The sequence below is a fragment of the Carcharodon carcharias genome, chromosome 6 (genome assembly GCF_017639515.1).
Source record: "Carcharodon carcharias isolate sCarCar2 chromosome 6, sCarCar2.pri, whole genome shotgun sequence".
In the NCBI taxonomy this organism is placed as follows: domain Eukaryota; kingdom Metazoa; phylum Chordata; class Chondrichthyes; order Lamniformes; family Lamnidae; genus Carcharodon; species Carcharodon carcharias.
Window position 1 is genome coordinate 160,546,347 of NC_054472.1, and position 22,703 is coordinate 160,569,049.

General features: G+C 45.0%; 1 protein-coding gene across 1 annotated transcript in view; it reads right to left on the minus strand.

Moving 5' to 3' along the window:
• Positions 1-22,703, minus strand: part of col22a1 (collagen, type XXII, alpha 1) — a 196,699-nt gene that overhangs the window by 105,771 nt on the left and 68,225 nt on the right. The window contains exon 11 of the mRNA XM_041190170.1: positions 7,819-7,872. Coding sequence (XP_041046104.1) covers positions 7,819-7,872 — 54 coding nt within the window. The remainder of the gene's footprint in view (positions 1-7,818; positions 7,873-22,703) is intronic.

Below are 22,703 nucleotides of genomic sequence, written 5' to 3' on the forward strand. Positions count from 1 at the left end.
TTCATTTTAAGCCTGCCGGCATCTCTAATAAAGTCACCGAGGGAGAATTTTAGGGCATTAGGAATGGAAACAACCTATTTAACTCCTTGAGTCTGATCTGCTATTCAATTAGATCATGGCTGATCTATACCTCATGTCCGTTTACCCACTTTAGTCCTTGAAACCCATACCTTTCAAAAATTTGAAAAGAAAGCATTAAATGTTTTTACTTGTCATGTTCCAGAGAGTAACTTCATAACCACAAGCAGAAAGGAAACAGAATGTATGATGGCTGGCTGATCCGATATCACATTTCCATCACTGCTGAAAGCTATTACCAACCTTGCAGAGATTAATTCTGTAGCACACGTTTACATTACATCTATTGACCACAAGATGGTGGCATTTCCTTTTGAAATAAAAGCACCAATCTGTATATTGGTAACTTTCACACATTTCTCCAATATTCCTTGTTAAATTTAAAAATATCTTTCACAAGGTAGTTCCAGTTTCCAATTCAGTGGATAGATGGGAGTGGGATAGAGACAATTTACTCACATTTATTCTTTTTTTATAATTCATAACAGCAGGATGCCAATGTTTGTGAATGATTTTTAAAAATTTATTCTTGTGCTCATGGGTTTTGTCTAATGAATGTTGGTGCTTGGGAATGCAACACTTCTCATTTCATATTCAAGTACGAGGGTCAAGCATTCTCAGGCCCAAATCAATGCAGAGTCAAGGCCCCATATTTTGCCCTAATAACACCTCTGTCCCAATCTGGGTCCAGATGGACATTATCCTAGGGTCTTAAAAAAGGTGGCTAATGAGGTAGTAGATGTGTTGGTGTTAATTTTCCGAAATTCCCTAGATTCTAGAAAGGCTCCATCAGACTGGAAGTAGCAAATAAAACCTCTTTATTCAAGAAAGGAGGGAGGCAGAAAACAGGAAATTATAGGCCAGTTAACTTGACGTCTGTCGTTGGGAAGGTGTTAGAATCAATCATTAAAGATGTTATATCTGGGCACTTAGGAAAACACAAGATAATCAGGAAGAGTCAGCAAGGCATTGTGAAAAGGTAGCCACGTTTAACCAATTTATTAGAGTTCTTTGAAGGAATAGAATGCGTTGCAGATAAAGGGGAGCCTGTGGCACACTGTACTTGGGTTTCCAGAAAGCATTCGATAAGGTGCCACATCAAAGCTTATTGCAGAAAATAAAAGCTCATGGTGTAGCGGGTAACATATTAACCTGGAGAGAGGATTGAGCTGGCTGGCAGAAAAACAGCGAGTATGCATAAATGGGTCTTTGTTTGATTGACATGATATGACTAATGAAGTCCCGCAGAGGTCTGTGCTGGGGCCTCAGCTTTTTACAGTTTACATCAATGACTTAGATAAGGGGAGTGAAGGCATGGTAGCTGAATTTGCAGACGACACAAAGATAGGTAGGAAACTTTGTTGTGAAGAGGACATAATGAGTTTAGAGACAAATATAGATAAGTTAAGTGAATGAGCAAAAATCTGGCAGATGGGTATAATGTGGAAAAATGTGAAGTTGTTCATTTTGGCAGGAGAATAAAAAAGCAGAATATTACTTAAATGGATATTGACTGCAGAATTCCAAGGAGCAAAGGGATCCAGGTGCTCTTGTGCATGAAATATAAAAAGTTAGTATACAGGTATAGCAGGTAATCAAGAAGACCAATGGAATACTATCCTTTATTGTGAGAGGAATTGAACATAAAAGTAAGGATGTTATGCTTCAGTTGTACAGGGTATTGGTGAGACCACATCTCAAATACTGTGTGTAGTTCTGGTCTCCTTAATTAAGAAAGGATGTAAAGGAGGTGGTTCAGAGGAGGTTTACTAGATCAACACCCGGAATGACCGGGTTGTCTTATGAGGATAGGTTGGACAGACTGGGCTTGTTTCCACTGGAGTTTAAAAGAGTGAGAAGTGACTTGATCGAAATGTATAAGATCCTGAATGATCTTGACAATGTGGACGTGGAAGTGGACGTGTTTCCTCTTGTGGGTGAGTCCAGAACTAGGGGCACTGTATTAAAGTTAGGCGTCATCCTTGTAGGACAGATATGAGGAGAATTTTTTTCTCTCAAACAGATCAACCATGATCTTACTGAATGGCGAAGCAGGCTAGAGTGGCCAAATGGCCTACTCCTGATCCTATTTTGTATGTTCATATGTAACCTCAGAGATGCACCCCTATGCCAGAAGTGTGACAGCTTCTCATTTTCACACTATCCATCCCGTGACAATGTAGAATGAGATTGCTAATTTGGTGCCAATTGAGGTCAAATTAGAAACAGTTTTGTTGCTGAGGCTCAATGTTCAGCAAGATCTCAGGCATGTTTGTTATGTTGTACTCTCTCATTCCCAAGATACAATTGCAGTTTTTGAATATCTTGGGTTGGTTCCACAATGGCTGGGTTGAGAATTGCAATGCTGTCTTGTGAGTGGTAAGGCTTCAGGAAATGATGGAATTTTATTTGATGTCATCAAAAGTGGAAAATGCTGCAGCATCTCCATGAACATTTGTCTGTCTGCTGGAAGCAAAGATTTGTGGTTCATGACATGCGTGATGCAATTATTGTCACTTTGTACAAAAACAAAGGGGATTTCAGTGACTGCACCAATTATCGAAACATCTCCTTGTTAAATAGCTTGGGGAAAGACTGTGCTCATGTTACAGACTCTGGTTTCACGCATCTACTCTGAATCTATGTGCAGCTTCAGAGCTGGCAGATTGACAGTTGACATGATTTTCTCACTTCAGCAGTTACAGGAGAAGTGCTGTGACCAGTGTAGACTTTTCTACATTGCCCTCTTTGACCACATCAAGGCCTTCGATCTTGTAAGCAGACTCTTTAAACTGCTACAGAAAATAGGCTGCCCACCTGAACTCCTGGGCATCATCTCTTTCTGCAACAACATGCAGAGTTCCGTCAGTTGCAATGGAACAATATCAGATGCTTTCAAGAATCACAGAACCATAGGAAAGTTATGGTGCCGAAAGAAACCATTCAGCCCATCATGTTTGTGCTGACCAGAAAAAGATGAAAAAGAAACTAGCTGCTCGTTTTAATCCCACTTTACAGCACCTGGTAATTTTGCAGGTTACAGTGCTTCAGGTGCAGCTCCAAGTAACTTTTAAATAAGTTGAGCATTTCAGCCTCAACCACTGATTTAGGCAGTGAATTCCAGATGCCCACCTCTGCATGAAAAAGTTTTCCCTCATGTTCCCTCTAATCCTTCTACCAATCACCTTAAATCTATGCCCCCTGGTAATTGATCCCTCAGCTAGGGGAAACAAGTCTTTATCCTTTCTAGGCCCCCCCATAATTTTGTGCACTCAATTAGGTCACCTCTCAGCCTTCTCTGTTCTAAGGAAAACACCCAATCTTTCCTCACAGCTGCAATTTTCATGCCCTGGCAGCATCCTTGTAAATCTTCTCTGTACTATCTCCAGAGCAATTATGTCCTTCCTATTATGTAGTGACCAGAACTGTACACAAAATTCCAGCTGACCTAACCAGCATTTTATACAATTACTAAAATACAGGTAGGCAACATCCATTGCACTACCCTCATCAAGCCACCTGGTTACTTCCTCAAAAAATTCTATTAAGTTAGTATGACAAGATCTTCCCCTAACAAAACCCTGCTGCCTGTCCCCGATCAAACCTTGCCTGTCTAAGTGACATTTATCCTGATCAATAGCGGGTAAAGCAGGCAGCATCCTAGCGCCAACTCTCTTTGGAATATTTTTCTCCATGCCATTATGCTCCAACCAATCAGCACTCTGTTCTCATTATGCCCCTGCTTTTGTATTCAGTATCTCGTCCAACAAAGGAAGGCATTCCATATGCTTTCTTTACCATCTTATCTATCTGTCCAGCCACCTTCCGGGACTTGTGGACATGTACTCCAAGGTCCCTGACTAGCTCAACGCTCTCAATATCCTCCCATTCATTGAATATTCCCTTGCTTTGTTTGCCCTCCCCAAATGCATTCTGCACACTTTTCTGAATTGAATTCCATTTGCCATTTTTCTGCCTGCTCAACCAAACCATTGATATCATTCTGGAGACTAAAGCTATCCTCTTCACTATCAACTACACGGCCAATTTTTGAGTCATCTGAAAACTTCCCAATCATACCTCCCTCATTTATGTCCAAATCATTAATATATACAACAAACAGCAAGGGCCCCCACACTGAGCCTTGTGGAATGCCACTGGAAACCGTTTTCCATTTGCAAAAACATCCATCAACCATTACCCTTTGTCTCCTGTCGCTGAGCCAATTTTGGATCCAAACATGCCACCTTCCCCTGTATCCCATTAGATCTCACTTTTCTGATCATCTGCCATGCGGGACCCTATCAAATGCCTTACTAAAATACTCATAGGCAACATCCACTGCACTATTGTCATCAAATAACTGCTGCTTGATTGACTTACAGCTGACTCTGTGTCGAGGGTCTTTAGATACTCCACAACAATTGGCTGAGAGGGACTTGATTGAGGTGTACAAAATTAAGAGGGGAATAGATAGAGTGGACAGGATAAAGTTGTTTCCCTTAGTAGAGAATTCTAGAACCAGGGGACCTAGATTCAAGATAAGTGGCAGAAGGTGTAGGAGGGACATGAGGAAGAAGTTTTTTGCACAGAAGGTAGAGGGTGTCTGGAATTCACAGCCCAAGTTGGTGGTAGAGGCAGGAACTCTAACCTCTTTTAAAAGGTACCTGGATCTGCACCTTAAATTCTGTAAGCTGCAGGGCTAAGGGCCTGGTGCAGGAAGGTGGGATTAGAAAGGGCACCTGGGTTTCCTCGGGCTGGCATGGACAAGATGGGCCGAATGGCCTCCTTCTGTGCTGTAACTTTTCAATGGTTTCTATGGTAATCCTCCTTGTTACTTCCTCAAAAAATTCTATTAAGTTAGTAAGATAAGATCTTCCCTTAACAAAACCCTGCTGACTGTCCCTGATCAACCTGTGCCTGTCTAAGTGACAGTTTATCCTGATCAACAGCGGGTAAAGCAGGCAGCATCCTAGCGCCAACTCTCTTTGGAATATCTTTTTCCATGCTGCTATGATCCAACCTATCAGCACTCTCTCCTCATACAGTATAAATCTGCTGCTTCCCCTGATATTAGTATTTTCTTGTGAATTGTCGTGATGAGTGCAAGAAAATCTTGAACAAAAAATAGTCGCTTTTTTCAGCAACGCATGTTGCTATTGTACACTTTTGGTGACTCAGAGGAGGGTGGTCTACTTGCATGCCACAACTGATGGCAAACTGTTCAACTTGACAAGACTGCGCCTCAAGACTCAAATGCACAAGGTCCTAATCCATGGATTGCTGTTTGCTGATGATGATGATGCTGCGCTGGCATCCCATATTGAAGTTCACTTGCAAAAGCTTGTGGATCGGTTCTCCCAGACCTGCGAGGAGTTTGGACTGACAATCAGGGTCAGGAAGACCAAAGTTAAGGGCCAGGACATAGAGACTCCGCCTTCCATCAACGTCGACAATCTCACTCTACAGGCTGTTGCCAGCTTCACATACCTTGGATAAACAACTACCAGCCACCTGCCCCCTGATGCCAAAATCAGGACCAGGATTGACAAGGCCAGGGATGTCATATTAAAATTGAGAAGTTGAGTGTGGGCCAACAGCAAACTAACCAAAAATACAAAGCTCCATGTATACTGGGCTTGTGTTCTCAGTGAAAAAACAGAAACAGAACTACCTGGAAAAACTCAGCAGGTCCGGCAGCATCGGCGGAGAAGAAAAGAGTTTTCGTTTTGAGTCTTCATGACCCTTCAACAGAACTGATCTTTCTTTACAAGGAGAGGGAAATATAAGCTGGTTTAAGGGGGGTGGGGAGAGGGGGATGGGGGTGGGGGGGGTGTTAGGATAGGAGCAGATCATCAAAAGATGTCACAGACAAAAGAACAAAAGAACACATAGGTGTTGAAGTTGGTGATATTATCTAAACGAATGTGCTAATTAAGAATAGATGGTAGGGCACTCAAGGTATAGCTCTAGTAGGGGTGGGGGTGCATAAAAGATTTATAAATAATGGAAATAGGTGGGAAAAGAAAAATCTATATAAATTATTGGAAAGGCAAAAAAAAGGGAAGGGGGAAGAAACAGAAAGGGGGTGGGGATGGAGGAGGGAGTTCAAGACCTAAAGTTGTTGAATTCAATATTCAGTCCGGAAGGCTGTAAAGTGCCTAGTCGGGAGATGAGGTGTTGTTCCTCCAGTTTGCGTTGGGCTTCACTGGAACAACGCAGCAGGCCAAGGACAGACATGTGGGCAAGAGAGCAGGGTGGAGTGTTAAAATGGCAAGCGACAGGGAGGTTTGGGTCATTCTTGCGGACAGACCGCAGGTGTTCTGCAAAGCGGTCACCAAGTTTACGTTTGGTCTCTCCAATGTAGAGGAGACCCGCATTGGGACCAACCAATACTGTAGGCTAAGTTGGGGGAAATACAAGTGAAATGCTGCTTCACTTGAAAGGAGTGTTTGGACCCTTGGACGGTGAGGAGAGAGGAAGTGAAGGGGCAGCTGTTACATCTTTTGCGTGGGCATGGGGAGGTGCCATAGGTGGAGGTTGAGGAGTAGGGGGTGATGGAGGAGTGGACCAGGGTGTCCCAGAGGGAACGATCCCTACGGAATGCCGACAGGGGGGGTGAAGGGAAGATGTGCTTGGTGGTGGCATCATGCTGGAGTTGGCGGAAATGGCGGAGGATGATCCTTTGAATGCGGAGGCTGGTGGGGTGATAAGTGAGGACAAGGGGGACCCTATCATGTTTCTGGGAGGGAGGAGAAGGTGTGAGGGCGGATGCGCGGGAGATGCACTGTGTTCTCAGTGTCCTCCTTTACAGAAGCGAGGCATGGACAGCTTATGCAAACTAAGAAATGCGGCTGAACATCTTCCACCTCCACTGCCTCAGACAAATATTGGCCAACTCCTGGAAGGATAGAAGTGCTGAATTTGGCCGTGCAGGGATTTCCAGTGTGTTTACCTTCTTGAGTCAGTGGCAACTCCGTTTCCAGTTTTTTTTTTAAAATTCAATTCAAATTTTCATACTGCCATGGTGGGATTTGAACTCACACGATGAGGATTATTACTTCATAGCTATTGAATGATCAATCCAGTAATCAATACACTGCATGGGTAAAATGGGGTTTTTATCGTGCTTCCAGTGAAACAGAACAGCTTGAAGGAATTTCCTGGAACAATCTCAGTTTATACTCCAGTGCATCACTGAGGGAATACTGTTTCGTCGGAGATGTCGCCTTTAGAATGAGATGTAAACTGGTTCTTTGTCTGTTCTTTCAGATAAAAGTAAAGGCACCTTATATAAATGTTGACAAGGACACCCTATTTTTCTTCAAGTGGTACCACATGATCTTTTATATCCACCTGATGAACCTCAGTTTAATGTCTTATCTGAAATATGGCACATCTAAGAATATAGCACTCCCTCAGAATTGCATTGAAGTTTCTGTTCAGATTATATGCTCACCTCCCAGCATCGCATTTAGACCCATGACTTTCTAATTCAGAGGCATGAATTCAACCATTGAACCAAGATTGACACTAAGGTAAGCACTTTCACAGATTTCAGTAAAGGATGAATTCTGTGTCATAAAATCTTGTCATAAATCAAAAATACTTAACATTTTGAAAAATGAATAACCAACCAAAATCTGACTCATATTAGCAGTATCACATTCTAAAATGAAAGATGCCAGCAATTAAGTTTCACTTATTCAAGGCAAAAGCTCTCAGAAGTTTAGAACTTACCGGAGGTCCAGTGATTCCCTCTGCACCAGGCAGTCCCTGATCACCTTTCCTTCCCTAAAGAACAGCAGAGACAACAGGATCAGTGATAGATCAGTGATTGATTGGCACCCCATCCACAAACATTCACTCCCTCCACCACCAACACACAGTGGCAACAGTGTGTGCCATCTACATGATGCACTGCAGGAACCCACCAAGGCTCCTTAGACAGCACCTTCCAAACCCACAACCGCTACAATCTAGAAGGACAAGGGCAACAGACACATGGTAACACCACCACCTGCAAGTTCCCCTCCAAGCCACTCACCATTCTAACTTGGAAATTTTTCGTCGCTCCTTCACGATCGCTGGATCAAAATTCTGGATCTCCCTCTCTAACAACGCTGTGGGTGTACCTACACTACATGGACCACAGCAGTTCAAGAAGGCAGCTCACCACTACCTTCTCAAGGGCAATTAAGGATGGGTAATAAGTGCTGGCTCAGCCAGCCATGCCCACATCCCATGGATTAATAAAAAAAACATATCAGACAAAATAGTGAATGCCAGGGAAGAGACAATTGCTTTTAGTGAGGCATGATGGTATTCCATTATGTGGCTGTGATAAAAGTGAAAGAAAGAAGTGAGCACTAATTTACATTTTAATTATGAGAACATAAGAATTTGGAGCAGGAACAGACCATGTGATCTGTCGAGCCTGCTGCTCCATTCAATATGATCATGGCTGATCTTGGGCTTAAACTTCACCTTCCCGTATGCTCCCCATAATCCTTGATTCCCTGAGAGACCAAAGATCTGCCTTATTCAACTTTAAATATATTCCAGGATAGCATATCCATAGTCCTCTGGGGTAGAGAATTCCAAAGATTCACAACCCCTTGAGCGAAGACATTTTTCCCCATCTCAATCCTAAATGATCAGTAGCTTATCCTGAAACTATTACCTCCATGTTCTAGATTTTCCAGCCAGTGGAAACAGCATCTCAATATCTAACCTGTCATAATCTTGAATGTTTCAATGTGATTACCTCTATTCTTCTAAACTCCAGAAAAATCTGCCAGTGGGCGGGACCATAAAATTCCGCCCAAGGGCTCATAGAGTTGAGGGTGATATATTAGTATGTCTAGAGGATTGGTTAATGGACAAGAACAGAGAGTAGAGATATATTGAGCATTTTCAACTTGGCAGGCTATGAATCGTGGAGTGCCACAATGATTAATGCTGGGGCCTGAGCTATTTATGATCTATATTAATAACTTATACAAAGAGCCAGAGTTATGTACCTAAGTTTGCTGATAATTCAAAGCTGGGTGGGAATGCAAACTATGAGGAGTACGCAAAGAAGCTGCAAAGAAATATGGATACATTAAGAACAAATTTACTCTGCCTCTCATCATAGGATAGCCACTCATCCCAGGGACCAATCTAGCCAACGTTCCTTGTATTGCATCCAGTGCAAGTATATCATTCCTTAAACATGGAGACCAAAATTGTACACAGTATTCCAGGTGTGGTCTTCCCAAAACCGCATACAATTGCAGTAAAACTTCTTCATCCTTGTGCTCCAAATCCTCTTCTGATAAAGGCCAAAATGCCATTTTCTTTCCTAATTGCTTGCTGTACCTTCATGCTAACTTCTTGTGTTCCTCATATGAGTACATCCAAGACTCTCTGAACATCAACAGATATAGTTTCATGCCTTTTAAAAATATTCTGCGTTTCTATTCTTAGTCCAAAGTGAATAACCTTTCACTTCCCCATGTTATATTCCAACGGCCACCTCGCTTTGTTCTTAAGGTATCCATATTTCTTTGCAGCTTCTTTGTGTCCTCCTCATAGTTTGCATTCCCACCCATCTTTGAACTATCAGCAAACTTAGGTACATAACTCTGCCTCTTTGTATAAGTTATTAACATAGATCGTAAATAGTTTAGGCCCCAGCACTAATCATTGTGGCACTCCACGATTCATAGCCTGCCAACTTAAAAATGCTCAATATATCTCTACTCTCTGCTCTTGTCCAATTACGAATCCTCTAGGCATACTAATATATCACCCTCAACTCTATGAGCCCTTGGGCGGAATTTTATGGTCCCTCCCGCTAGCAGATTTTTCTGGTCCTGCCGAAGTCAATGGACTTTGAATTGTTCACTGCATTTTATGCCCCTCCATCCGCCGCAGTGAGGAGGCTGTAAAATTCTGTTCCGTATCTTTTTTTGAATTCTTTCACGGGACACGGGCATTGCTGACAAGGCCAGTGTTTGTTGACCCGAGTTGTCCTTGAACTGAGCAGCTTGCTAGTCCATTTCAGAAGGTAGTTAAGGGTCAGTCACATTGCTGTGGGTCTGGAGTCACATGTAGGCCAGGCTAGCTAAGGTTTGCAGATTTCCCTTCCCTAAAAGACATTAGTGAACCAGATGGGTTTTTACAACAATCAATGATAGTTTCATGGTTACCATTACTGAGACTAGCTTTCAAATCCAGATTTATTAATTACATTTAAATTCCACCCGCTGCCATGGCAGGATTTGCATTAGCTCAGGCCTTTGGATTGCTAGTCCAGTGAAATTATCACTGTATCACCATCTCCATGAATATCTTCTGTATTAACCTTTTGAATAGCACTGTATCAAATGACTTTTGGAAATCCAAGTATACTACATCTACTGGTTCTCCTTTATCTACCCTATCAGTTACATCCTCAAAAAACTCAAGCAAGTTTGTCAAACAGGATTTCCCTTTCATAAAATCATGTTCATTTGTTGATGTGTTGATATATGAGTGAATTTCACATCAAATTGCATAGATTGCAGCACAGGAGCATGCAGCCCACCTGGCCTATGCCTATGTTTATGCTCCACATGAGCCTGCTCACAGTGATATTCACCTAATCCTGTGATCAGAACTGCATATGTTTACCTAGCTTCCCCTTAAATGCATGTTTTCAACAATGAACTACACTGCAATTTTTCAAGAATGCCTTGATTTAATTAGCCAATGTTCCAGACTAAAAACAGATGGAAGCTTCATTCTCCCATTAAAATTGGAGCTGTATGACATCTTTAGGGTTGTTAATGACATTAAGATCAATCCTAAAGAGGTGCCTGCTCAGTGCCAATTATTAAAGGTAGGAAATGGCCAGGCATAGTATAAGTTAAAGGCATCTTTGGCATGCGGTAGAGTGATCATGAAATCATCAAAATATACTACCTGTAAGGAAGCCATTCAACCCATTGTGTCTGAACCAGTCGGTTTCCATCATGCCTCATCCCAATTTCCAGCTCTTGGTCCCGTAGCTTTGTAGGTTATGGTGCTTCAAGCGCATATCCAGGTATTATTTAAACGCTATGTGTGTTTATACCTCAACATCCTACCAGGCAGTGAATTCCAGATCCTCATCATATTCTGGTGAAAGAATTTCCCCTCAAGTCCCCTCTAAACAAATTCCCTTTGTGAAACTTGAAAAGGCACACCTTGTGTTGGTTGAACGAATATCCAGAGCGGATAAGTTGTGTTTGTATATGCTGGCTGCCTGACCACAGGCCTGTGGGTGGAGTGTTAGTGAATTAATACTTGGGTGGTGGGGGTTGGTGCAAATAGGAGTAAATACTCCACATGACTATGATGTACTCAAGCAATCTGGAATTATTCTTGTTGAATGCCTCAGTAGTTCCTGTACAGTGGGTGAGGTTTGAAGGTGTTGCTCTTGTTAAGCATTTAACTATTTTAAAGTATAGGGGTGGTGAGGTGGACCAGAAACATCACCTAATTGCAGCCTGTAGATGGAGCCTGCTCCAGTATTTTGGAATGGGCTGGGGAAGGGATGGGGTCCTGCAGCCGCGGATGGGTAGAACCTGATTTTTATTTTACTTGAGTTTTTTTTAAGTAAGTCTGGTGTAAGGATTTTCCCTCAATTCTCCTCCGGCCTCTTACCCTAAATCTTTGACCCCTGGTTATGGAGCCCCCAACCAAGAGGAATAAGGCTTTCCAATCTACTGTATATAAACGCCTCAATAATTTTATACACTTCAGTTAGGCGCTCGTGGATCACAACAACCTGTTGATATTGTCTGTAACAGGCCTGATCTACTTTGCTTGTTGAGCCTTATTTAAATGTAGCCGGTGAGGTGCCTGTGCAGAGCACTGAGTAGCTGCTCCCCGTTTCTGGAAGTCAAGAAATCTGGTGGGGCAGCCAGTGAGCAGGGGTCTGCGGGTCCTTAAAAGGGGGGGAAGGCTGAACAGATTGGGGGGAACGGGAGAAGCAACAGAGGGCATAATTTAAGGGGCTGAGTGTTATGATTGGGAAGGAGCATTGAGGGAAATTCAAAAAATTCTGATGGCTCAAAACTGAATCAATTGATTAATAATATTTCTCAAGCAGCAGCTTAATAACTACCTTCTTACAAAATTTGGGCCTGTGCCTCTTTAACTTGTGATTGTATGACCAGCTATGGAATGACAACTGGTTGCTTAGCAATGTGGCATGACCAACTGTTAGGTTAGAAATTTAAATAAGCTTTTATGACATAATTAATGACAAAAATAAAGGATTTGATATCATGTTGTCATGGAGATGTCAGTCATGACAACAAGATTTTAATTTTAGTTTATATATAATTGAGGCATTGGCTTCATGTAGCATGTGGCTGAAACATAATTTCCTCAAAATCTATATATGATTTATGATCATGGATTCAATATTAAAGTAACCTTCTTAAAGATTTAAACGAATACCATGAAAACTGACAGGTGCCTGCTGTTTCATTCTACTTTCACTGTTGATGGAGATTTGTGTGGAATATCCTGATTGGCATGGACCAATTGAATTTGAATGCCTATTTTTGTGCTGTACATTTTATACAATTCTATATGGTCTGAATTTTGCATGCACATTGGGCAGGACTGGAAGCGGATGTGGAATCCTGTCCCAGGTAACATAGGATTCAAAACAAAATTTCACACTGGCTGGCCAATTAAAACCCACCCAGCGTAAAAAGCATCATTTCATGATGCAGTGATCCGAGCAGGGACACTGGGTTCAATGGGGACCCGGTCGGGATTCACAAGGAGCAGAGGCAGCTCCCTGAAGGCTGGCAGGGTCTTCCAAAGAGGGAGGGAATTGTCCTGCAAGTGAGCTGAAGCCTCTGAAGAGCTGATAGCATCTGCACCTACTGGGCATGCCAGGTGGGAGAGCAAGGCCAGATTTTCTGATGAGTGCCTGGACACTCATGTTGAGGTAGTCAGTGGCAGGCCGCGGGTTGGCAAGAAGAAGCCACCATATCTCACCAAGAAGGCGTGGTCAGAGGTGGCAGCCCAGGTCAGCGGGTATGATGTGGTTCATTGCACATGGATACAGTGCCCCAAAAATGTCAACAATCTGTTGCGTTCCGCCTGTTCAGGAGAAGAGAAACCATAACAGTGTTGAATGATCGAGAATGGGTGGTGGGGTGGCCAACCAACTAATCCTGACAAGTTATGATGCCCTGGAACTGGAATGCCAGTGTGGAGCTAGGTCCACTAGTCGTGGAGAGGCAGGGGTCTCTGAGGAAGATAAGAGTCCAGTGGACAGGTGAGAGACTGGCGGAGAGTGTAATAAATAAGTGTAAGGTCATCTCATCTTAAATGAGAAGTTCTAACCCACAGTCCCAATTGCTTGTTCAATCACAATGCCTCCATGAGGTAGTTGTCTATGTTCTCAGCAGCCCGTCTTGCATGCACATTGACTATGTGATGATTGATAATATTGACATATTTTCTTCCTCCCTTAGATGAACCATCCTCAAGTGGCTGCAAAGATCCCAAGGACACCCCCTTAACACCTGAGCAGGGCCCACAGACAGATCTACCTGCATCACATCCTCTCTCAGAACCAAGCACCAGTGCACATGCACATGAGTGGCCATTAGACTATTGGCTCAAATGGTAGTGCACACTTACATGAGAAGCTGGCAAAGGCAGAGAGTGCCCAGGGCACTTGAAGCCAGAGGACTGCTGGAGACCGGGACCATGCTTAGTTTGAGGCAGATGATGAGCCTCTAGAGTTGTCAATCAGGTGGCACATGCTGGATATCCAGCGGGGTGTGCCTGAAGATCTGGCGTGTATCCCTGGGGTCCTGTGTGCCATGGTCTCTGTCATGGAGGAGTCCATATGGAGTGTGAGCACTGCGTTGATCCGGACCTCCAAGCGCACAGCTTCTTCTATTGAGAGAGTGGTGACTTTCATAGGGAGGCAGAGCCAAGAACAGAATCAGGGGTTTCTGGGATTGCGCATGGACCTGCAAGCCCACACACTGGCTGTGACTTCAGCAGGTCACTGTCAGTGTGAGAGATGGATGAGGCACCAAGTCTCTCTCCTAGGTGCCTGTTCATAAATGGACAACAGGGAGGTTCAGACTGACCGCATGCTGGTGGGCGAGCTACTTGTCATCTCTGCGGACTCCTCTCAGGGTGCTCTGGACAATGACAGCAGCTCCTCTGCTCCTCTGCCAGTGACCGTGGTATCTGATGAGGCCGCGCCAACTGAGCAGTGCCCAGCCTGGCACTGGGTGCATCCTCCCAGGCAGCATCTGCACATGCTATGCTGGACAGAGGATGACCGCCAAGGTCATCAGGGCTGATAGGACAGCAGAGCCAGCAGGCTGCCTCCAATGCTAGCAAGGTGGGTGGGGGCACCAAGACACAAGACACTCACAATCCTAAGTTTAAGGCACAAGAGGAAGTTTTCATGTGTGAGATTATTTCATTTGATCAGTATTAGATGTTCTTTTTGTGTCACTGTTAACAATTTATGTTCATTTTGTGTAACTCTCAACAACAGATAAATAATTCTTTTCTTTTCATGACTTGAGTGTCCTTCACGTTTTTCACAGGTGCTGGGGACAGAAGTGCCTCGTGACAGCCAGTATGGGCTACAAACTTTATTACAGAGGTAATGATTCAACACTGGGGTCAGCAGATGACCTTATCAGGAATATTCAGTAAGGAGGCGTCACACTTGGCTTAAGTTCCAAGCCATGCCTTGGATGCTGAGCTGAATGTGTGGAGAGTCAAGGTCTTCCTGGTGTCCCTGACTCCCTGAAGGTTCCTCATGTCTGCATCCATGTCCTCTCCCTGGGCCACCCCCAGCTCCTCATCAGAACCATCACTTGAGTCATCCTCTGTGGCCTGTGCAGCTGCCTCGATGTCTTTATCATCCAATGGGCCCCTCCTTGTCAGAGCCAGATTGTGCAGAGCGCTTCAGACAAGGACGATAAGCGATACGCGCTCCGGAGGGTGTTGTAGGGCTCCCCCTGATTGATTTAGGCAGCTGAACCTCATCTTCAGCAGCTCCGTAGACCTCTCAGTTACTGCCCCTTGCAGAGGCATGACTTCTATTGTACCTCTCCTCCAATTCTGTCCCTGGGTGCTGGAGACGCTTCATGAGCCACCTTTTCAAGGGATACCCTTTGTCACCCAGGAGCCAATCATCCAACCAAGCTGGAGCCACGAACAGCCTTTGCTGCAGGATAGAGGCATCATTGGGAGCTCCAGAGTATCTTGCACAGACTTGCAGGAAGATAAAGGCAAAATACTGAAATGCTGGAAATCTGAAACAAAAACAAAAAATGCTGGAAAAACTCAGCAGGTCTGACAGCATCTGCGGAGAGAAAGACAGAGCTAACTTTTCGAGACCGTATGACTCTTCTGCGGAGCATTTAGTTTATGAGTCACATGGACTCGAAACGTTAACTCTGTCTTTCTCTCCACAGATGCTGTCAGACCTGCTGAGTTTTTCCAGCATTTTTTGTTTTAGTTCTAGACTTACAGAATCTGTGCCTGTGATCACAAACTATCTGATGTTCATGGAGTGGAACCCATTTCTGTTCACAAAGGGACCCGGCTCTCACGCTGGCCACACGAGTGCAATCTATGGCACCCTGGATGTGCGGGAACCCAGCAAGTGCTCCAAAGCCTCTGGCTCACTCAGCTTGGCTGGCTTTGTCAGCCCAGAAACAAATGAATGTCATGACCCATTTGAAGAAAGCGTCTCTCTTTCTTGGACTCGAACGCAAGTTCTGTCGAAGGGTCATGAGGACTCGAAACGTCAACTCTTTTCTTCTCCGCCGATGCTGCCAGACCTGCTGAGTTTTTCCAGGTAATTCTGTTTTTGTTTTGAAGAAAGCGTCAGTGATTTAGGATTGTGAGTGACGTAACTGTGGGCAGGAGATTGGGATGCACCACACAGATCCCTCACTGACCTCCGGAAATAACCAGAGGCAAAAAAGTTGAGGGTTGCTGTAACCTTTCGAGCCACTGGCATAGGGTGGTCACCTACACAGTTGGAGGCAATCTCCGGCTCAATCATCTGCCATATGGAGGTTACAGTTTCCCTAGAAAGGCAGTGCCTCCTTCTGCAGTGGACTTCAGACATATTGAGGTAACTGGAGCGCTGCCTGTAGACTCTGGATGCAGGATAGTGGCATCTTCTGTGGACCTTCCCGTCTTGCACTTCCTGCTGGCCCTGCACCCCATATGGCTGTTCTGCTCTTCCCACAAGTCGCTCCTGGGACGCTGCCTGTGGACACCTAGCCTCCTCTCCCTTCTGGCCCTCTCATCCTCCTCAGAGGAGGTCCCCGCAGTAGAGTATACAGTCCCCACTTGCAGAATTACAGATCACACTGTCTCATGCACAGAAGGCTTCACTCATCAGAAAGCCTCCAAGAAAGATTGAAAGCCAAAGAGTCCTGAAAAGAAAAGCTTGTAAGCAAAAGAGTCCTCCAGAAAACACTGTAAAAGCTATGAACTAACAGGAATAAACCAACAGCAAACTCTCACCTAAACTCCTAACTATTCACATTAGCTCAGATCCCGGTAACTTTTAACCATGCCCTGGATTGAGAAACCATTAAAAACGGGATGGCTGCCTGCCCGTGTTGCCTGTGCACCGACTGCTAAATTACAGGGGCCATGTAAAATTTCTAACAATTGACTCTTTAATTGCCACTTTAATTGTCAGTGGGCGCACTCTGACTGCTGCACGTGGCCGCTGACTCTAACACTGAGTGATGTTGCGATGACGTTGAGCGCGTGCCTGACGTTTACTCACATGATTTTGCACTAGTTTGGGTCGGCCACACGTCCGATCACAGCACTGTAAAATTCTAGCTTATCTTTCTGTTATTCATCTTGAAATTAGAGTCAAATTTTATGCTGCTCTATTTTTAAACTTTTCTTGTATATGCTTTTCCCATTCTCTTTCAAAGTTGCTGATTCTTTCATGGGATGTGGGCACTGCCGGCTAGGCCAACATTTATTGCCCATCCCTAACTGTCTTCTTGAACCGCTGCAGTCCATGTGGTGTAGGTACACCCACAGTGCTAATAGGAAAGCAGTTCCAAGTTTTGACCCAGTAACAGTGAAGGAACAGTGATATAGTTGCAAGTCAGAATGGTGTGTGACTTGGAGAGGAACTTGCAGCTGGTGGTATTCCCATACATCTGATGCCCTTGTCCTTCTAGCTGGTAGAGGATGTAGGTTTGGAAGGTGCTTTTGTCGGACTCTTGGTGAGTTGCTGAAGTGCATGTTGTAGATGGTACACACTGCTGCCACTGTGCATTGGTGGTGGAGGGAGTGAATGTTTATTGTGGTGGATGAGGTGTCAATCAAGTGGGCTGCTTTGTCTTGTTTGGTGTTGAGCCTCTTGTGTGTTGTTGGAGCTGCATTCATCTAGGCCAGTGGAGAATATTCTATTCAACTCCTCACTTGTGCTTTATAGATGGTGGACAGGCTTTGGGGAGTCAGGTGGTTAGTTACACTCTTCAGAATTCCCAGCCTCCAAATTGTTTTTGTAGCCACAATAATTATATGGTTAGTTAAGTTCAGTTTCTGGTCTATGGTAACCCCCAGGATGTTGATAGTGTGGGATTCAGTGATGGTTAGATTCTTTCCTGTTGGAGATGGTCATTGCCTAGCACGTGTGTGACACACATTTTACTTGGCACTTATCAGCCCAAGTCTGAATATTGTCCAGGTCTTACTGCATTTTGGCATAGACTGCTTCAGTATCCATGAGTCGTGAATGGTGCTGAACTTTGAGCAATCATTTGCCAACATCTCCAGTTCTAACCTTATGATGGAAGGAAGGTCATTAATGAAGCAGCTGAAGATGGTTGGGCTGAGGACACTACCCTGAGGAACTCCTGCAGTGATAGCCTGGAACTGAAAAGATTGACCTCTAACAACTGCAACTATTTTCCTTTGTGCTAGGTAGGACTCCAACCAGCAGAGCGTTTTCCCCTTGATTCCCATTGACTCTAGTTTTGCTAGGACTCCTTCATGCAACACTCAGTCAAATGTTGCCTTGATGTCAAGTGCAGTCACTTTCACCTCACCTCTGGAGTTCAGCTCTTTTGTGCAAGTTTGGACCAAGGCTGTAATGAAGTCAGGAGCTGAGTGGTCCTAGTGGGACCCAAAGTGAGCATCAATGAGCAAGGCATTGCTGAGTAAGTGCTGCTTTATGCCAAAGACACTTTGCATCACGTTGCAGATGATGAAGAGCAGACTAATGGGGTAGTAATTGGCCAGGTTGGATTCGTTCTGCTTTTCCCTGGACACACTGGGGAAATTTTCCATATTGCCAGGTAGATGCCAACGTTGTGGCTGTACTGGAACAGTTTGGCTAATGGCACAGCTGGATCTGGGGCACAGATCTTCAGTACAATGACCGGAATATTGTCAGGGCCCTTAGACTTCGTATCCAGTGCTTTCAGGAGTTTCTTGTTTTCACGTGGAGTGATTTGACTTGGTTGAATATGTAATGCTGCGGACCTCAGGTGGAGGTACTGATGTAGGATTCCATGACACCTTTGCTAAGTTTGTGAGCAAATGCCAAATCAGTGTATGGTGGGGGTGGGGGGTGGGGCGGTGGTGGGGGAACTGAAACAAAGCAAAGTTACGAACAAAGTGAGGTCTGAATGATTTTAACCGTTGAAGCCCAATTTGTATTGAGCCTTTCAACTCCTGACCAAGCCTGGCCAAATGCTGGGGAGGTGATGGTGTAGTGATATTGACGCTGGTCTAGTAATCCAGAGACCCAGGGTAATGCTCTGGGTTTCTGTTCGAACCCAGGTTCGAATCCCGTCATGGCAGATGGTAAAATTTGAATTCAATAAAAATCTGGAATTAAAAGTCTGATGATGACCATGAAACCACTATCGAACCCATCTGGTTCACTAATGTCCTTTAGGGAAGGAAATCTGTCGTCCTCATCTAGTCTGGTGGTTAACTCTTAAATGCCCTCTGAAATGGCCTAGCAAAACACTCAGTTGTGACAAACCGCTACAAAGTCACAAAAAAAGGAATGAAACCGGACGGACCACCCAGCATCGACTTAGACAACGGCAATCTCAGTCGACCCTGCAAAGTCCTCCTTGCTAACACCTGGGGGCCAGTGGGAGAGCTGTCTCACACACAAGTCAAGCAATAGCCTGACATAGTCATCCTCATGGAATCACACTTTACAGATAATGTCCCAGACACCACCATCACCATCCCTGAGTATGTCCAATCCCACCGGCATGACAGAGGTGGTATACAGTTCTCAACATCATCTCCACAGCCCGTGACGTCTCATGGCATCAGGTCAAACAGAGCTGCCCTCCCTCAGCTGATGAATCACTGCTCCTCTATGTTGAACACCACTTGGAGGAGGTTTTGAGGGTGGCCAAGGCACAGAATGTGCTCTGGGTGGGGGACTTCAACGTCCATCACAAAGAGTGGCTCAGTAGCACCACTACTGACCGAGCTGGCTGAGTCCTAAAAGACATAGCTGCTAGACTGGGTATGTGACAAGTGGTGAGAGAACCAACAAGAGGGAAAAACATACTTGGCCTCATCCTCACCAACCTGCCTGCCACAGATGCATCTGTCCATGACAGTATCGGTAGGAGTGGCCAATGCACAGTTGTTGAAGAGACGAAGTCCTGCCTTCACATTGAGGACACCCTGCATCATGTTGTGTGGCATTACCATCGTGCTAAATGGGATAGATTTCGAACAGCTATAGCAACTCAAGACTGGGCATCCATGTGGACCATCAGCAGCTGCAGAATTGTACTTGAACACAATCTGTAACCTCATGGCCTGGCATATTCCCTCCTCTACCATTACTATCAAGCCAGAGAATCAAACCTGGTCCAATGAAGAGTGCAGGAGAGCATGCCAGGAGCTGCAACAGGCTTACCTAAAAATGAGGTGCCAACCTGGTGAAGCTATAACACAGGGCTGCTTCTTGCATGCCAAACAGCATAAGCAGCAAGTGATAGACAGAGCTAAGTGATCCCACAACCAATGGATCAGATCTAAGCTCTCCTGCCACATCCAGTCGTGAATGGTGGTGGACAATTAAACAACTCACTGGAGGAGGAGGCTCCACAAATATCCCCATCCTCAACGACAGGGGAACCCAGCACATCAGTGCAAAAGATAAGGTAATCTTCAGCCAGAAGTACCGAGTGGATGATCCATCTCGGCCTCCTCCGGAGGTCCCCAGCATCACAGATGCTGGTCTTCAGCCAATTCAATTCACTCCACGCGATGTTGCCTGGGATGAAACATTTAAGTTATGAAGAGAGGTTGGATAGACTTAGGTTGTTTTCATTGGAGCAGAGAAGACTGAGGGGCGACCTGATAGAGGTGTGCAAGATTATGTGGGCCATGGACAGGGTGGATAGGGAGCAGCTGTTCCCCTTAGTTGAAGGGTCAGTCACAAGGGGGCATACATTCAAGGTGAGAGGCAGGAGGTTTAGGGGGGATATGAGGAAAATCTTTTTTACCCAGAGGGTGGTGATGGTCTGGAATGCGCTGCCTGGGAGGGTGGTGGAGGCGCATTCTTTAAAAAGTACCTGGATGAGCACTTGGCACATCATAACATTCAAGGCTATGGGCCATGTGCTGGTAAATGGGATTAGGTAGGTAGGTCAGGTGTTTCTCATGTGTTGGTGCAGACTCAATGGGCTGAAGGCCCTCTTCTGCACTGTGATTCTGTAAGTCTGATATCAAGAAATGGCTGAAGGCACTGGATACAGCAAAGGCTATGGGCCCTGACAATATTCCAGCAATAGTACTGAAGACTTGTGCCCCAGAACTTGCTGCGTCCCTAGCCAAACTGTTCCAGTGCGGCCACAACACTGGAATCTACCCAGCTTTGTGGAAAATTGCCCAGGTATGTCCTGTACACAAAAAAGCAGGAAAAGTCCAACCCGGCCAATACTGCCCCATCAGTCTACTCTCAATCATCATGAAGTAATGGAAGGAGTTATCAACAGTGCTATCAAGCAGCACTTGCTTAGCAATGATCTGCTCACTGATGCCCAGTTTGGATTCCGCCAAGGCCACTCAGCACCTGACCTTGCTACAGCCTTGGTTCAAACATGGACCAAAGAGCTGAACTCTCGAGGTGAGGTGAGAGTGACTGCCCTTGACATCAAGGCCGCATTTGACTAAGTGTGGCATCAAGGAGCCCCAGCAAAACTAGAGTCAATAGGAATCAGGTGAAAAACTCTCTGCGGGTTGGAGTCATACCTAGCACAAAGGAAGATGGCTCTGGTTGTTGAAGGCCAGTCATCTCAGCTCCAGGACATCACTGCAGGAGTTCCTCAGGGTAGTGTCCTAGGCCCAACCATCTTCAGCTGCTTCATCAATGACCTTCCTTCCACCATAATGTCAGAAGTGGGGATGTTCGCTGATGATTGCACTCTGTTCAGCATCATTCGTGACCCCACAGATACTGAAGCAGCCCATGTCCAAATGCAGCAAGACCTGGACAATATCCAGGCTTGGGCTGACAAGTGACAAGTAATATTTGTGCCACACAAATGACAGGCAATGACCATTTCCAACAAGAGAGAATCTAATCATCGCCTCTTGACATTTAATGGTATTACCATCACCGAGTACCCAATATCAACATCCTGGGGATTACCATTGACCATTTCCCACTTGGGATGAGTGCAGCTCCCACAACACTCAAGAAGCTTGACACCATCCAGAACAAAGCAGTCCGCTTGATTGGCTCCACAACCACAAACATTTATTCCCACCACCCCCAATGCACAGTAGCAGCAGTGTGTATGATCTACAAGACATCTTTAGGAATTCACAGAGGCTCCTTCAACAGCACCTTCCAAACCCATGGCCACTGCCATCTAGAAGGACAGGGGAAGCAGATAGATGAGAATACCACCACCTGGAAGTTCCCCTCCAAGTCACTCACCATCCTGACTTGGAAATATATCACTGTTCTTTCACTGTCGCTGGGTCAAAATCCTGGAGCTCCCTCCCTAACAACTCTGTGAATGTACCTACACCACATGGATTGCAGCGGTTCAAGAAGGCAGTTCACCACCATCTTCTGAAGGGTAACTAGGGACGGGTAATAAATGCTGGCCCAGCCAGCGAAGCCGGCATCCCATGAATGAATAAAACCCCCTACCTATCTGGCCCATGGGTGGGAGAGGGGTTATTGGATGTCAGGCTAGTGCTGGAGACCCACAGGAATGGTCCCTGGCATTAAGGGGAGGGGTTGGCATGTGAGGGAGAGTCCAGTCCTGTTCTGAAGCCTGGGCTACTGGCAAGCTTTCAAAAAAGTTATTGAAATAAGTTTATCTTGCTGGGGATTTGCTAGTATATGATCCAGCTTCCAGCATAGCCTCATGTGAAAACCATAAATGCTCCTTCACACAGTTGCATATGAATTAGGAGCAAAAGTAGACCATTTGTCCCCTAGAGCCTGCTCCGCCATTCAATAAGAGCATGGTGGATCTGATTGTGGCCTCAACCCCACAGTCCACTTACCCCCAATAACCTTTGACTCCCTAGTCAAGAGTCTATCTACCTCTGCCTTAAAA